Source organism: Bicyclus anynana, chromosome 15 (assembly GCF_947172395.1).
Source record: "Bicyclus anynana chromosome 15, ilBicAnyn1.1, whole genome shotgun sequence".
Classification (NCBI taxonomy): Eukaryota; Metazoa; Arthropoda; class Insecta; order Lepidoptera; family Nymphalidae; genus Bicyclus; species Bicyclus anynana.
The window spans coordinates 14,380,991-14,398,422 of NC_069097.1; the positions used below are offsets into that span (position 1 = coordinate 14,380,991).

The 17,432-nt window shown below is 36.9% G+C and overlaps 1 protein-coding gene across 1 annotated transcript; it reads right to left on the reverse strand.

Moving 5' to 3' along the window:
* Positions 1-569: 569 nt before the first annotated feature.
* LOC112047890 (beta-1,3-glucan-binding protein 1) lies at positions 570-12,968 on the reverse strand. Its single transcript, XM_024085175.2, has 9 exons — positions 12,746-12,968; positions 10,650-10,874; positions 9,174-9,586; positions 7,935-8,068; positions 6,479-6,651; positions 5,547-5,691; positions 4,338-4,417; positions 1,418-1,560; positions 570-844 (listed from the first exon to the last, which is right to left on the reverse strand). The coding sequence occupies exons 1-9, from the start codon at positions 12,867-12,869 to the stop codon at positions 656-658; spliced, it is 1,626 nt and encodes a 541-aa protein (XP_023940943.2). The 5' UTR covers positions 12,870-12,968; the 3' UTR covers positions 570-655.
* Between the last annotated feature and the right edge of the window lie 4,464 nt (positions 12,969-17,432).

The window sequence follows — 17,432 nt, forward strand, 5'->3', positions numbered from 1 at the left end:
TTTTCCTCTGATGTTGTGCAAGGAACACGAGCGATGACCGAGAAGTCAGGATAAAAGGATATGAGGAAGAAGGAGGACGTGCGCGACAAATTCAAACCAGCTTAGATTTCATTATCATCATTACATCAGGCGATGGACATCCACTGCACGACATAGGCCTTTTGAAGGGACTTCCAAATATCACGATCATGAGCCACCTGCATCCAACGAATCCCTGCGACTCGATTGATGTTATCAGCCCCCTGGTGGGGGGTCGACCAACACTACGCTTCCTAGTGTGGGGTCACCATTCCAGCACTGTTGGACCCCACCGTTCATTGTCACCTTTAGCTTCGCAACTGGTTGAGCTATGTCGGTGACTTTGGTTCTTCTACGGGTCTCCTCATTTCTGATTCGATCACGCAGAAATGCTTCAAGCATAGCTCTTTCCATCGCCTGCTGTGTGACTTTAAGCATGCTTATGAGGCTCATAGTTAGCGACCAAGTCTCGGAACCATAGATCAACACTGGCAACATGCACTGTTTGAAGACTTTTATCTTGGGCACTGAGGAATTTTGGATGAAAAGAGTTAAGATTTAGAAACATTATATTTTTTATTCAAATTCCATAGTAGCTAAAGGTGAGGAACAATCCAACAATCAAGGATATAACTTATCAAAGCGCATACACTCTCACGTAATCCACTTGCAATGAGCTCGTATCTTCGTACCAAGTAGGCAACCACGAGTCCTTCGATTCCCAGAAGTTCAGCATAGCGTCGGTGGCATTGGTGACCCAGGGTTTGAACGGGTTGTCCTGGAACTCGTGGAGACCACCCACTGAGAGTCCGAGAGATATGTAGAACTAGAACATGAATGATGAATATAATTATACGGTACGGCATATGTTGAGCTGTTCACCATTTCTTTTTAAGGGTTACAGACAGACATGCTGTCATAACGATAGACTACTGACTCTCTGTAACTTTTACATATCCATAAATTTATTTTCTGTTATTCTTATTTTTTTTTTATTAACTAACTAGAAACAAAATGTGATGTGTGGCAATACCTACTTGTCTATATATATAAAAATGAATTGCTGTTCGTTAGTCTCGCTGAAACTCGAAAACGGCTAAACGGATTCATTTTATCTTGGTCTTGAAATGTTTGTAGAGGTATAGGGAAGATTTAAAAGATGTGAAAAACTAGAATAATTGCCGGGAAAACCTTAAAAATAACCCTTTTCTATTTCCCATACAAACATTTTAGAGTCACGGTAGGGGTAGTGTAGGGTAAGGGTAGGGCATGGGTAAGGTAGGAGTAGTTAGGTTAGGGTAGGGGTAGGATAAGGGTAGGGTAAGGTTAGAGTAGGTATAGGAACTAAGTCAAAGCGAAGCTTGACCGGGTTCGGTAGTAAATAATAAAAAAAATATACCATTTGATCAAAAGGTGCAATGGGAGTCCCTTGAAGCCATGCTGTAGCCGCTTGAATATTATCCTTTTTGCCTTCCTCGGCAAAACTCTGACTAGGAATAATTTCACCGTAGTTTTCCCCATCGACATACAGAGATATCCCGTCTGAAATTATTAAAAAATTACATAGTTATTAAGAAAGAATACAGTAAGAAACTTAAGCTAACTTATCCTAATACTATACAAATCATGCCCAAGTATAAGGCAAGAATACTGGCTGCATTTCCACGTTGGGCAGTCAGGCTTATTTTTTGAGCAAATGACATAGTTATAAATATGAAGTCACGTTAACTTGAACCTGGAGATGGTGTCCAGCTGGGGTGACGCCAATTTGGTAAAGTTTAATGCAGCAAAAACCCAGGCATGTGTCTTTACTGCTAAAAGGAGCCCTTTCACCTTGGCCCCCACTTTCCGAAATATATCTATTCCCATCAGCGACAGTATTGAACTCTTGGGTGTTAAGATCTCATCCAATCTCAATTTTGGGAAATGCATTGAGAGTAAGACAGCAGCTAAAAAATTAGGCATCCTAAATAAGGTTAAGCGGTATTTCTCTTCTGAACAGCTTCTTACCCTATATCAAGCACAGGTTCGAACAAGCATGGAATACTGCAGTCACCTATGGGATGGGTCTGCTAAATATCAGCTCTCTGCATTAGACTCAGTTGATCGTCGCGCTAGACGTATCATTGGTGATGAATCTCTAACTGGAAAGAATCTACAAAGTCTTCAACACCGACGTAACGTGGCCTGTCTTTCGGTTTTTTACCGAATATATTTCGGAGAGTGCTCACGGGATCTTTTTAATCTAGTCCCTCCATCGCCATTCTACCACAGAACAGCGAGACACCGTGCAAATTGGCATCCTTTTGTTGTCGATGTCCAGTCGACTCGCACAAAACGTTTCGCATCGACGTTTCTAATAAGAACAGCGAAGATGTGGAATGCCCTTCCAGCTTCTGTGTTTCCTAACACTTATGATCTGTGCACCTTCAAGACAAGAGTGAATAGGCATTTTCTAGGCAAGCGCGCTCCAACCTAGACCTCATCATTGCTTTCCACCAGGCATGATTGTAGTCAAGTGCAAGTCTATTATGAATAAAAAAAAAAAAAAAAAACGTAGTTATCAACATTGTTCCAGCTGTTAAAAGTATTTCCAGTTCTTATAAATTCTGATAAGGATTATAAAGTCCTGCAGGTTATGATATACTACGAGTAGACTTCTCCATGGGAAAGGAATAATTTCCTCTGTATCTTGGAGAGCAAGAATAAATGCCTTATGTTATCCCAATGGATACAGAAGGCATTTATTCTTGAGACGGCGCGTATTGTGAGGAGGTTCCTCACTCAGGACTCCTGCCCAGCCCAGGTAATGGTTATTGGCTTGATACAGCAGTTAAGCCAAAGCTTCTTAAGGTGTTGGTCGAAGCTTTTCGCTATAAGACCGTTGACTGAAACGACTATCGGATCAATAATAGTTAACTCAACATTCTGGAGTTAATCTCGTGGGCAAGGTTCAAGTATTACTCATTATCATTACCATCTGTAATGATCGCTTTAAAGCAATCATTATCACCATAAGCTCAACAATGTATTGAAGCATATTGTTTCTAATTTCAAAAGCCCTCTCCTGTAAGAAGAGGCCGGATGTATAGAGCTTAAGGTGTACACACAAGTCATAATAAAAATTTTAATAAAAAAATATAACCGACTTCAAAACCTAAAAATGTACCCACTAAACTAAAAAGTGAAAAATAACATCATAATATGTTCTACCTGCTGATCAGTATGAAGGCGGTGCTAAGCCGGTGATGTATTAATTCAAGCCATGTGAGAATATCTTATAGATTTAGCTTTTGCACACTGTGTAGTTTCATGTGGTCCTGTCAGAAATGGCTTAAATTAAGACAACACCGGCTAAGCACCGCCTTCATACTGATCAGCAGGTAGAACATATTATGATGTTATTTTTCACTTTTTAGTTTAGTGGGTACATTTTTAGGTTTTGAAGTCGGTTATATTTTTTTATTAAAATTTTTATTATTTTTCCATTTTTAGTGTAAAATTTCATCTCAAACGAATACATCAGACCCCTAATGACAGTCACAACAAATCTTGGTACAAAATCCTCAGCAATACAAATTAATCAAGCCCAAACACAAGGTAGCTACCGTAAACCGTTAAGGGGTTCCCTTAATTGGGGGTCTTCATCATCAGACCCCTAATAACAGACACAACTTATCTAGGTAGAAAGTTCTCAGAAATACGAATTAATCAAGGCCAAACACAAGGTAGTTACTGTAAACCGTTAAGGAGTTCCCTTAATTGTCCTTGGTCTTCATCACCAAACCCCTAAATGACAGTCACAACCTATCTATGTGGAAAGTTCTTATTAATACAAATTAATCAAGCCCAAACACAAGGTAACTGCTGTAAATCGCCGAGGAGTTCCCTCGTCTGTTTTATGGCTCCATCATCAGATCGATTTTAAACGATCATGAAATTGTAGTGCTTAAAAGTACTAAATGGAAAAGTTTACGAACACACTAGACACTCATATAATTTTCGAAAGTTCCCCTCAATTCCTCCAGGATTCCATCATCAGATCTTGACATGATGGCAATGGGACCAAATGGGAACTATACCGTTTCAAACAAAAAAAGAATTTTTGAAATCGGTCCAGTCTTTGAGTAATCGGTGTACATACATAAAAAAAAAAAAATACCGACCGAATTGAGAACCTCCTCCTTTTTGAAGTCGGTTAAAAATGGGCTCATGATAATGCTACTTATCGATATTACCTAAATTATTTATTCGACTAATCTGTTAAATCTCCGCATACCTACAGTTAGAATAAAACAAATAACATTTAAACAGCTTACCTGGTCTCCATACTAAAGTGTAGTTATGAAAAGCTTTACTCCAATGGTCTAAACCAATCCTTTTCTTTGTATATTGCGACCTGGAATTTATAAGATCATAGTTGAGTTTCATCACTCAAAATAGAACCATTACTTCACAATACAAAGAATGTATGATTGCGTGTATGTATTTGTTTGCAAATTTATGAAATGAAATGAAATGAAAATTTATGAAATGAAAATGATTGATGTTTGAAAATTTATGAATAAATTTTCATTTCATTTCATTTCAATGTATGATTGCGTGTCTGTATTTGTTTGCAAATCTACCAAGAATAAGCAATAAATAAAATAGTAAAGTAGGCAAATTTAACTAGAAGACAAAACTCCATCGGTTACAACGATGCTCCTGGGAATTTAATATTTAACAAATAAAAAACAAAAACAACAAACTCAAATGCCGTTATTTCAATACGGACGTCAAATGGCTTTCATAAGGCTTTTCCTTAAAAAAAAATAAGCTACTCCACTAGAAAAATCAAATCATATTAATTGATTATGAAACACGGCTAAAACTCACGTGATATTACGTCGGAGTATGCCCGACTAGTTTCGAACCCATACGGGGCCCTTAGTCATGAGCTGGTTCTTGCATCGCGGCACGATCCAAACTGCGAAGCGGCTGCGCGACGCGCTGCTGCACGCATTGCGCGCGCGGAGAGGGGTTGAGTGGTGGGGAGTGAAGGTTCCGTTACACTCTCCGACGGTTCATTAATGTCATCTTCATTAGACTCGTCTTCTTGTAAGCAAACCGAACTAATGCTATCTTGTTCCAAGTTTGTTGTATGTGACAATGAAAGAAATAGCGGTTTCCACGCTGTGGGCAGCAACCATCCATGACCTCGATTAAAATTCGGGTGACGACTAATTTCTATCGCTTCACGTATCTTACGAGGTACTAGAAACTTTTCCCTTGACAATACAGAAGCCTTATCAAAACGGATATAATGAGTCGTACCCGAAGCTAGAACATACTCGGCTATTGCTGAACCGTGTTTCATAATCAATTAATATGAATAACACTCACGATAGTTTAAATTCTAAAAAATCAAATCAATTCGTGCCTCCTTTTTGCCGTGAAAGACGTATAAACAAACAGACACACACACTTTCAAATTAAAAATATTAGTATGATATCACCTACTCGTAAAGATAATCTTGTCAAGTTACCTGAATGGGGGTATATCGTTTAATATAGGTCCTCCATACAGTTTCTTAGAATCGTCCACGTTGCCCTTGACTAAGGCAACCCTTAACAATCCAGAGGCGTAGTTTTGGTCTCCGTAGACATTATCTCTAGGCTCTAGCAGCAGTTCTGTAGAAACAAACCATTTAAATCGAACAACTAAGATCAATCAAAGTAGAAAGCCCTAGCAGATATTCTAGAAGACGCTTACTACTTCGAACACGTGGAAATCCTTACTTTCTGAAGAACCTGACTTAAATACTATGAGTAAGTTTCCGTTAACTCCGTTTATGCAAAGAAAGCAATCATGGTGAATCGGAGTCTTTCAGACTGTGCATGAATTTTTTAATTTCAACTGAAGTCAATTGAGAATTTTGAAACTGATACTTTTTCTATAGTTTAAACTTGAACCTCGCCTTACTTTAACTTTACGCCTTACGTGACGATTTCTATCAGTGTGCCTAGTGGGAGTTTTCAATGTTTTCATACTGTTACTATCGCGTTAACGCAAGCGCGAATATATATGGAATTGAAACAGTTGTGCATTAGTGCCACTAGATGGCGCTGTTTCAATTCCTTAGAAATTCGCGTTTACGTTAACGCGATAGTAATATTATCAAACTGCATCTAGACCCTCAGTTCAGTGTGCCTAGTGGTAGGTTTTCATACTGTGACGAGCGCGTTTACGGTTACGCGATCGTCACGAATTCGTCCGTGCTCTATATTCACGCGCACAGACCACGGACCGAATGTCCGCGACATCGCTCCACAATGCGACAGACCAACATACGGTTACGCGATAGTCGCACTATGAATATTGAAAACTGTCATCCTACTTTGAGATTGTTTATTAGTTTTTTGGATGGAAAACCAATACTGTTTTATTATAGAGGTACAGTAATAAATTTTAACATACCAGGTATGAGCCAGTTTCCCAAAGGCATACGAGCTCCTATTTCGATCCTGCCATATTTGAAGCTGAAACTTCTCTTCGTAGTCAGTTTGGCGGTAACGATCGGCGGCACGATTTCACCAGATGACTCAGATGCTGCGCGATGACATTCTCTAGTACCAATTACTCCCGTGCAGCTGAAAGACATAGGCTATTCATTGGACTGACAAGGCGGATGTCCCAGGTACGATGCCCGCCTGGGCGATTGAGGTTTCCTTAATTGGTTCAGGTCTGGCAGCCTCCGGCCGTGGAGCCTCCGGCCGTGGCTAGTTACCACCCTACCGACAAAGACGAACTGCCAAGCGATTTAGCGTTCTGGTACGATGTCGAGTAGAAACCGAAAGGGGTGTGGGTTTTCATCCTCCTTCTAACAAGTTAGGCCGCTTCCATCTTCGATTGCATCATCACTTACCAGGTGAGATTGTAGTCAAGGGCTAACTTGTAAAAATATGAAAAAAAATATCGCCAGCCACTCACGGTGATAAGATATTGAAATAAGTTTATGGATATGGTTTCTATATTTATTCCACATCCCTCAGCTTGCTGCTTTCAAAACGGTATACTTGACCGTGTATGGCTGGCGTATTGTGCTATATGTATGTACGTCATCTGACTGCCAGTACCTACGTCATTTGACTTACAACTTAACAATTGATATCTAATAATATGATAATCTAATGATGACATAAAATATTATGCTTTATAACTTTTTACTAAATATTTGTTCTTAAATTATTGAAAATAAATTTGATTAATAAGCTTGGAACAATTAGATAAGGTTATTATATTTTATATAACATTTTATAAACACACCATACATAATTTAAAATAAATAAGTTATGAAATGATAAGCGTTTTCTACCTTCATTTTCTAATTTCTTTGTAAGTACTCATCAAGAAAGACTGTAGTATAGGTTCCGCCATTTTTATTTATAACTTTCGGACGCCCGCGACGTTGTCTGCGTGGAATTTATTTTTGTAATATCTACTATTCTGTACCTAATATCCCTTCTGTTCCCACCCTGTCACGTTATTTATTATATACGTTATTTAATTTGAAAAAAATAAAGGAGGGTTTATCGTATGAACAGGATGTGATTGAAATGGCATGAAATCAATAAATATTTTGTATGGATTTTTTTTACTTTTATTGAAAGGTTCTCGTCAATTTTCCATTGCTTTAATTAGTTATTCTGCTATACAGGACGGGGACAAATCCAACTAATCAAAAACCAGAAAAATCAGTCCAGCCATCTTCATGTTACATATTCCAACAAACCCGACTTTGCGATCGACTAAAGATCGGTAAACCTAATTTAAAATTCATCACGAACTTTATCTTAGAATCCAGTGAGATTATATTTTCTGCGTTTTTCCTTTATCGGTTTTACGTGACTTGAAAATAAATTATTAATAATACCTTTGAGATAGATCTAAAGATTGAAACACGAAGTTATTTCCGAACTTAGAATCCAGGGTAACAGGTTTGATTATTAGTCTTCCATCGTTCACTTTTACGTTTTTCCCATAAAGGTACACATTGAATGGGTATTCCTGAAATACAACATTCGTTAAAAGCCATTTATATTTTGAATTCGGAAAGTTTTATTTTATAATCTATTTTGAAGTAGAGTAACCCATCGATCGTAGATCGATATATGGGCCTCAAAGCGTCGCGGAATTGTCTCTGGTTTCGCACTCACATTGAATACGTCATCAGTCGTAACACATTTCTCTTTATTCATGTTGTGTTGTGTTCTTACATTTCCAAAATGAACACGAAGGCATAATTAAGGGATTAAAAAAAAAAACGGTATATATTTTTATATTTCCACCTCACACCATGCGCTTGTTACGTACTAAAATAAGATGTGCGTGCACGTCTTTGGGTAATAACATAAAATTGTACGTTCTTTAGTATGGAGGGGCCCATCTAACGATGTATATTGATGGAGTAACCAACATTTCTTAAAAAAAGAAAAGACCCTCGTTGTTTTCGAAATCGGTACATCTTTGACCCATTTAACCTAATGCAATTCTAAAGAGCAAATGATCCCTAATAACACACCTTAAAGATATCGCTATACGTTTCTAGTGACCCTGTATAATATAAGCGCACGTACGCGACTGCGTTTGCGCGAAATTCGGTGTTTCACATATCTCGTGGGAACCATGTATATGTGAAACACCGAATAAAACCATGATAAAAAGTGTATGTTACTCAATACCCTCCTCTATTTTTGAATCAAATTGGTTCAGTCGTTCCATAGATAAGCCCAGACAAACATGACTTTTAAATAGCTTGTTTGTGTTTTTGGTTCGTGTTTGATAAAACACAGTTATTTTGAAATCACAGACAGTCAATAATATGCATTTTAAACCAACTTCCAAAAAAAAACCCTTACCTTACCTTAAAAATATTATCCCTTTCTATTATAATATTGGTTTGTAGGCGGTTTCGACAAAAAATTAACTTATTTTGCATAGCACTGTTATTTGGCTTAAGGTAAGTATTTTCGAAATTATCCATCATTTTTTAAGAAAACGTAACAGGTACGTATAATTTGTTGGTGGATACACATTTGGAAGTGATTCTACCAAATTAGTTGAAAACTTTATACAAGTTATTAGTTTTATAGTTATGTTACTTTAAACTTACAGGAGGACCAGGGAATTTAATCTCTGGTGTCCATATTTTCCCCTTTTTGATACGTGAATTAAAGTTGTCTCCAAATAAGAGTTGGCCTTTACAGACATAACCGGGTGCCGATGTTCTGGATTCTGATAGTTCGCAGGGATACCTTGTATTATCTTCATTTGGTGCAACTTGTGAAGCTTCAGGATTTGAGGATGGGGGATTTGGGATACTTTCAGGAGTCAGGGATGGGGGATTTGAGATACTTTCAGGAGTAAGGGATGGGGGATTTGGGGTAGTTTGAGGAGCTGGAGCATTATTTGTATTATCAGGTACTGGTCCTGTCGTAGGGAGAATACTGGGAGCTGTAGAAACTGTTGCAGCTTCTAAAGGACTGCCATCGAGTCCGACTGGGTTGCCTGCTTCGTCGACATAACCTGCAAATATTTGCATAGTTAACAAATTACTAATTATCTTCGTCCTTATATTAGACCAATAAATTTTAGGTTAACACTATAGGTTTTGTTTATAAACATAGATTAGGAAGTAAAGTAAACTTTAAACGGTAGTGATTAGGTCCACTTTACTTTGAAGATAATGAGGATTATATATCAGTCCATGTTTTGGATATGAGGGTACAACGGGATTCGAACCTATGCCCTCAGAATAGAAGGCAGAGTTCATATCCACTGGGTTATCATGACATTACATAAAACATTTAAGGGATAAGGCTGTCGTTACACCATACCTGTTGCGTGTTCCACTTAAAATTTTGTTTTTTTTGGTGTAACAAAGTATATTATTATTATCCAAATGAATTAAACTCTCACGTCCGGTACAAAATAAATATATATAAAAAGCCAAAGGGAAAATAAATAAACTTACTTAAATACGCAAAATAAGTAAATTTAAATATACACTACATAAATACATATATTTTTACACCGGGCGCAGGATTCACCCCGGCAGGGAGACCAAACGGCCACCGTGGCGCAGTGGTTTGCGCGGTGGATTTAATGACGGAGGTCCTGGGTTCGATTCCCGGCTGGGCCGATTGAGGTTTTCTTAATTGGTCCAGGTCTAGCTGGTGGGAGGCTTCGGCCGTGGCTAGTTACCACTCTACCGACAAAGAAGTACCGCCAAGCGATTTAGCGTTCCGGTACGATGTCGTGTAGAAATCAAAAGGAGTGTGGATTTTCATCCTAAGTTAGTCCGCTTCCATCTTAGATTACATCATTACTTACCATCAGGTGAGATTGTAGTCAAGGGCTAACTTGTAAAGAATAAAATAAAATAAAAAAAACGGCCGGGTGTCAGGGCGACAGGTGGAGAAACTAGCGGACTATCCTAGCCGAGTCCAGCAAGACCGCTTTTTGCATCTTGGATGCGAATGCGAGCGAACTGTCACGGAACCCCAGCCGCCTCAGATGTTGAGCGAGTCTTACTGGGATCAAATTATTATTATTATTATCATTCGTTACTATAAATAGAAGAACCTACCCGTAACGGTCCATTCACCGTTATCCTGCCGGTATCCCAGTCCGTTTTGTAGAATGTAAGTCCAGAAATAAATTTTATCACCAATAGCCAATCGTGCTTCGCGGTCTCTGAAGTACCATCGGCCTTCTTTGGGTTTAGTGATGTCCCGTGACCATTGGCCTGCCTCCAACCCTTCCATTTCTTCGTTAAGTTTGCCGTGGAAGGCAAATAGTGAGTATCCATCGTCTGTAACCATATAAGCAACGAAATTCTTTAAAAAAAATGCCATTTTATTTTAAATATGACCAATATTCCCGTTTCCCTCCAGGGAAGACTGTAGGAGTGAGTACGACAATAGTCCATCGTACCACCACCTCTCCGTAATGATTCCAACACCTTTACCACTGAGCTATTGAGGCTTCATTATCAGTCCATCTTAACGGTCCATTTCAAGGCCTATTCACTATTTTGGTCTTTATTACTAACCAATTAAAATAAACAACAAATCCATTGACAAAATGTCATTTACCTATTCTGTGATATCCACCAGTAAGCACAGGATGACATTTTTACATAGAAATTCAATTTCGTATTTGTCATTTAAAGTGTTTTTCAGATAGCATGCGTACGGTGACAATCGCTTGTATGGCGTTCATAATACTTACTACGAGTATTGTCGTAAATCGCGGCAAACTTTCAAGAGTGAAACGAACTGTCACCCGCACCATCCCACATTAAATGAACTTTAGCATACGTCAAAGTATGCTGCTAAGCCTGTGGCACGTTGATTTCATTTCTACAAACGCTAACGTTTCGAAAACTAAAAAAAATATGGAAACGACAGATCCAATCGATAACTTGATCACGTGACGCGTCGATATCGAGTGTCATTCATACATTTTTTAATTGTCATTGCGATTGTAAAAAAACAGAATTGACGTGCCGTATGGTTACAGGTCGTCTCCTTCTTTTTTATTTTTCCCTTTTTTTTACTAGCTGATTCCATGCGATTTCACCCACGTACTTCCCGTTCCCATAGGGATACGGTGATTATATATAGCCTAAAGCCTTCCTCAATAAATGGGCTATCTAACACTGAATAAAATTTTCAAATCGGACCCTGTTATTCTATGTTTCGGAATCGGAGTAGTTCCTGAGAGCGCGTTCAATCAAACAAACAAACTCTTCAGCTTTATAATATTAGTATAGATGTAAAATGATCACATTTAATTAAACATAAAAGAACACTAATCACACATAGGTGTGAAAACTATAAACTATAACAAACCAGTTACTTATTAACATCGACATTTGGGATTCTATTTTATAGGACATTGATGCAGAATTAATTTTATACTTAATAGATATTATTACGCTATGACGTCAGTCTCATCGGATACAGAAGAAGTTGGTGTGCGAGTAAGTTCGTAGATATCAGTTTATTCTAAGGAATATGGAGCTTAAACCCACCACGCTGTTTCAATGCGTGTAATAAATCCATAAACGACCACCATCATAAATATAATTTTTGACGGCCTCCGTGGAGCAGTGATATGCGCGGTGGATTTACATGACGGAGGTCCTGGGTTCAAACCCCGGCTGGGCCTATTGTGGCTTTCTTAATTGGTCGTACCGCCAAACCATGTCGTGTAGAAACCGAAAGGGGTGTGGATTTTCACCCTCCTCCTATCAAGTTAGACCGCTTCCACCTTAGATTACATCATCACTTACCGTCAGGTGAAATTGTAGTCAAGGGCTAACTTATAAAAAAAAAAATTAAAAAAAATATATATATGTAAAAGACCTATGTAAATGTACCATATTCTGACAAAATAAAGATTGATTCATTGATTGATTGATTGATTGATCAGATGTTAACGAAAATGACCACCACCGGCTTAAGGAGCTTTCCGAGGCATAGTATCACCACAAAATTCCCAACTCCTAACTGAGAATTATTTTAAGTCAACAATTTATTCATTCATCATTTAATAATAATAATAAATGATAAATTATGAGGTAACGAACATTTAAAAAAAATATACGCGTCGAAAAATCCTTTTTTTTAAGTTAGTTAAAAATATATATTTCTTTTAAAATTTAAGTAAAAATCAAACCTGGGATAGAAACCCTCAAGCCTTTCGGGTATATAGCTTCCAATTTCGCTGGAGGCACTTCAAGACACCGCACTAATGTAAAACATTGTAACACACACACTGACAATAACAATTTTGTTAACATCGTATTACAAAACTAAAGTATTATGTATAATTTGAGTAAAATGAACGTATATTTGAGGAAGACTGATGTTCCTCAGTAGTTATAATAGACTAACGATCGAATGGCGGTTTCGTGCCGGACTTGTGTACACAACAGTTAAGAGCCCACCGCTTAAAGTATTTGTCAGGTTGAAACTAAAGGAGATGGTCCAAAATTGTATGGAGCCCAGAATCATTCATTGTACCCTAACGGAAATAAAAGAACATATTTTTTTTAACTATTTTTGATTATACAAATTACATAGAGAAAATTATATCGAAATAATATTCATTATCTCCCAAGAAATGCAACACTAATACGGGTTTAATTAAAGGCAGCTTGATGACGTTTTCAATGTAGTAATCGATTTGACATTTGCTGTCAATAGTCATGTGATAGTTGCTTTATGGGCGCCATCTTGATTTAACTCTAAATCTTGGATTTTAATTTTATTTATTTCTTTTTATTTAGTTACATTTATTCATTTTAATAAATTTTAATAAAATCCTTGTATTTTTTAAATTTTAATGATACAGGGTACAAGAGTGGCCTGAAATGGACCATCTCCTTTCATTGTACTTAGAAATTAGTTAAATACATAATAAAAGTAAGACTTAAATGGACTATAATTAAATTAAATTACATTAAAATAATTAAGTATTTTTTTATGCTTACCCCCGACTTAAAAATGAGGCTTTTAATTTGACGTAATATGTTTGTAGCATCGTAGGTTTTGAGCTAATTTGTTGTATACGCTTCTTATAATACAAAAATCTATTGCCTACTCTATAGACTCATTACGAATCTGGATTGGAGAAGGTAAATTAAATTTTGTTTGTACGTATTGTAACTTTGTGCACATCACTAAAAACTAATGGACTGATTTTGTTTTATTTAAAAAATTGATGTGATTCGTGTTGTTAGAAAGATGACATAATCAAAATGGTACATAGCTAATGAAGATCTGATCAGCCACTCCGAATTTTTGCGCTTTTTTCTACTAATATTTCTGGCGGATAACTTTTTCTTACGACTTCATAGAAGTCTGAAATTGGGCGGTAATTACGTGGACGTTGGCCTCCAAATACCAATCTGCATATAAATTATATTCTATTAATTTATATAATTTAGTTATTCCAATATAAAATTATGTTGATTATGCACCATTAAAATTCAATCTTTAACGTCATAATCGTAAACTAATCATGATAATGATATTTTAAATTTTAAATTTCTGTCTAAAGATTGGTATTTGAAAGAACTTATTACTTATCCAATGAACTCGTTTTTGTAGTACCTAGGTAGTTTATGAAACCAATACTTATTTACTACAAACTACTACTGCTTATTCGCTCCTTGTCTGCCAACGCAAAATAGAAAGAAGCATCTTGAACATAAAACTATGGGACCCGCAGATAACCTCATAAAGATAAGCCATGTAGTACAGAAAATAGGAAAAGTGACATTATAATGGGGACAGATAGAGGAAAATGGACGAAGGACGTAATAAAAGGGTATACTCGAAAAAGACATCAAGAACGTAAAATCCTGCTACCATCGTCTCCATCGATCGCAAAGTCTAGCTTGTCCAATAGATACAATAATAAATAAATGCGGTTTGTTACGTTCGTCTCTTGGACTAACAGCTATCGCAGTATAATTGTTCTGAGAAATAAGGTGCCTTTATTTTGACGATTGGATCGAATTATTCATATTACTCGTAGCTGTTATATAATAAATTGTTATGTTTATAAACATTATTGTTAATAATAATATTGTAATCATTTAAATGTGGCATGCAAAAACATTTTCCCGTTTATGTAGGTTTTATACTTTTGTAGTTGTTTTCTGAACTATTGTATTTTTAAGAACGATTCTCCATTATAATTATATTGTAACGCTACACTTTCTAAATTTTAGGTGAAACCATAACCATACTAGTAAGTACTATATGTACTAAAGTACCCAAATATGCGTTTGCTTAATGTGTATGCAAAAGTAAGTAGGTATGTCTCACTCGAGGATAATAATATAACATACATAAGGATTATGTCCGTCACTGCTATGACAGACATATCACAGTGCCCATGCCGATACGGAAATTGTAAGGTAACCTGACGGACTTTATTAATAATGACCATACTGCTTTTTACTGACATTTCATATTATTCTGACATTTTATCTATATTATTTTGACTTTTTAATTTTATTTTTGATTTTTGTTTTTGTATTTTTCTTAATATGGGTGTATGCCTGAAATAACTGAATTTTATTTCATTTTGTTTTATAATGTAGCTTCCCAAAAGTGAAAGAGTTTTTCAAATCGGTTCAGTAGTTTCGGAGTTTCGCAAACAAACAAACAATCAAACATTATTATAGTTAACAAAATTACTTATCATCAATGTCGCAATGTCGTTGCAAAGAAATTATATAGTTGTTCACAATCAAGGTCACTGTTACTTACAATCGTATGATTACTTGCCCTCACTAAGGTCAAAACATCCAGATGATTGGAGCCGTATTTTGATCGAAGTACCTATTTCATTACCGATAACTCCGGTCATGACCGCAGTCGACTACGTAACCGGTTTTGTAGGCGAGCGAATTGTTTGCTGAGAAACCGTTTTTAGTGATTGAATCGGTTCTTTGTGTGAAAATGACCGCTTTGACCTTGAATTTTATATAAGTATATATATTCTTCACTATTCAATAGTTATATTATTGATTGAAGGAAATTCATATAATTTATTTGCCAGAATTGTTTATTACAGCAAATTATTCTAGGTTGCGGAATGGACACCCCGCACGGGAAAGCGCAGTGTTGTTCAACGGTCGACCCCCCACAAGGTGGACCGAGGATATCAAGCGGGTTGCAGGGAGCCGCTGGATGCTGGCGGCTTGAGACCGTTGTACTTGGAAGTCTATGCAAGAGGCCTATGTCCATCTGTGGACGTCTATCGGCTGATAATGATGATAGTGATGATGATGATGATTCTATTAAATTGATAGTATGCAAATAATCATATGGATAGGAATCAAGTAGTATGGATGTATGGATGTTTGTTACTTTTTCACGCAAAAAATAATTGAATGAATTTGCCTTTGGATTTGGACTGTTAATGCCGTTAAACTGTTATAACTGTTAATGCCGTTGAAATTATGCAATGCAAATTATTGATGGCACTAGTGCATTGTACCTATGGTGATTCCTTAGAACGTAAACAAAAAGATAGTAATTCTAGGGATATAATGACCTAGCCGAACATTATATAAAGTAATTGGTGATTCTAGCGTAAAGGATAAACGTTCCCTATAACACAAGAACAGAAATAGATGTTTTAACTGTTAATGCCGTTAAAATTATGCATTGCAAATTATTGATGGCACTAGTACAATGTATGGTAATACCCTAGGACGAAAACAATAGCATAGTAATTCTAGGGATGTAATAACCTAGCCGAACATTATGTAAAGTAATTGGTGATTTAAGCGTAAAGGATGAACGTTCCCTATAACACAAGAACAGAATAGATGTTTTAACTGTTAATGCCGTTAAAATTATTGATGGTACTAGTGCAACATATGGGAATTCCCAGATGAGGAAAGTAAGCGCACGACTGCGATTTCATTTGATGTTAAGTGATGACGCAATCGAAAATAAGTAGTGTGCTAAAGTAGTAACAGAGGTATAAAGAGTAGAAACAAAGAATCATGTCTGAGCATTGAACTTAGTACGGTTATAGTTTGTAGGTTGTGGTAAATGGTAACGTCCGTAAAATCTACCTTAAGACGCCCTGAGGTCCTGGGTTCGAATCCTGGGTCGGGCTATGAGATTTTATAGTGTTTTTCTTTCTTCTAAACAAATTTCCGTTTAAATTCTAAGCCCGTTCGGAGAGCAGGTTAAGCTGTCGGTCCTGCAGGCTTATTAACTATCTTTGACGTATACTACTTGACATATGCGAAATTGAGATTCTATGTAAAAATGTCATCTGGTGCTTACTGGTGGATATCACACAATGGGTAAATGACATTTTGTCAATTGATTTAATGATTATTTTAATAGGTTGATATTATAGACCAGAATAGTGAATAGGCCAGCTGGTCATTATAATTAACAATAACATCGGATACTGGTCATTTAATGAATTTAACATAAGCCCGCCAACACTAAGCCAATATATCCCTTCTCCTATAAGAAATGGAGGCCTGGCACTCTACCGGGCCGTTAAAATAGGCTGATAATGATAAATTCCTAGATATAGGGAGGTAATCAATCGGTCAGTGCGCCGTGCAATATTTGTCGCTATTACAGTTCCACACAGGAGCCTAGCTACTGCCGTATCAGCTGTATAAATTGATTTAGGACCCCCAGACTATAGGGGCCCCCTAATGACCTAAAATAAGTAAAATTTAATCTACAATTTCTCTTAAACTTTTGCTTCTCAGAGAAAAAAACTGATAAAGAGATTTTCGGGATTTGCCGCTCGTATATTGAGCCCCCAAATAATTTTAATACCGGGCCTCTCAAAGGCAAGCTACGCCACT

What these genes read in the sequence shown, in the direction of transcription:
- LOC112047890 (XM_024085175.2), bottom strand. Translation starts at nt 12,869, where the DNA reads ATGTTAACAAAATTGTTATTGTCAGTGTGTGTGTTACAATGTTTTACA. An exon ending in CTTGAGGGTTTCTATCCCAG is followed by an intron (nt 10,875 to 12,745) that starts GTTTGATTTTTA and finishes ATATGGTTACAG; the next exon opens with ACGATGGATACTCACTATTT. An exon ending in TTAAATTCCCTGGTCCTCCT is followed by an intron (nt 8,069 to 9,173) that starts GTAAGTTTAAAG and finishes GTTGTATTTCAG; the next exon opens with GAATACCCATTCAATGTGTA.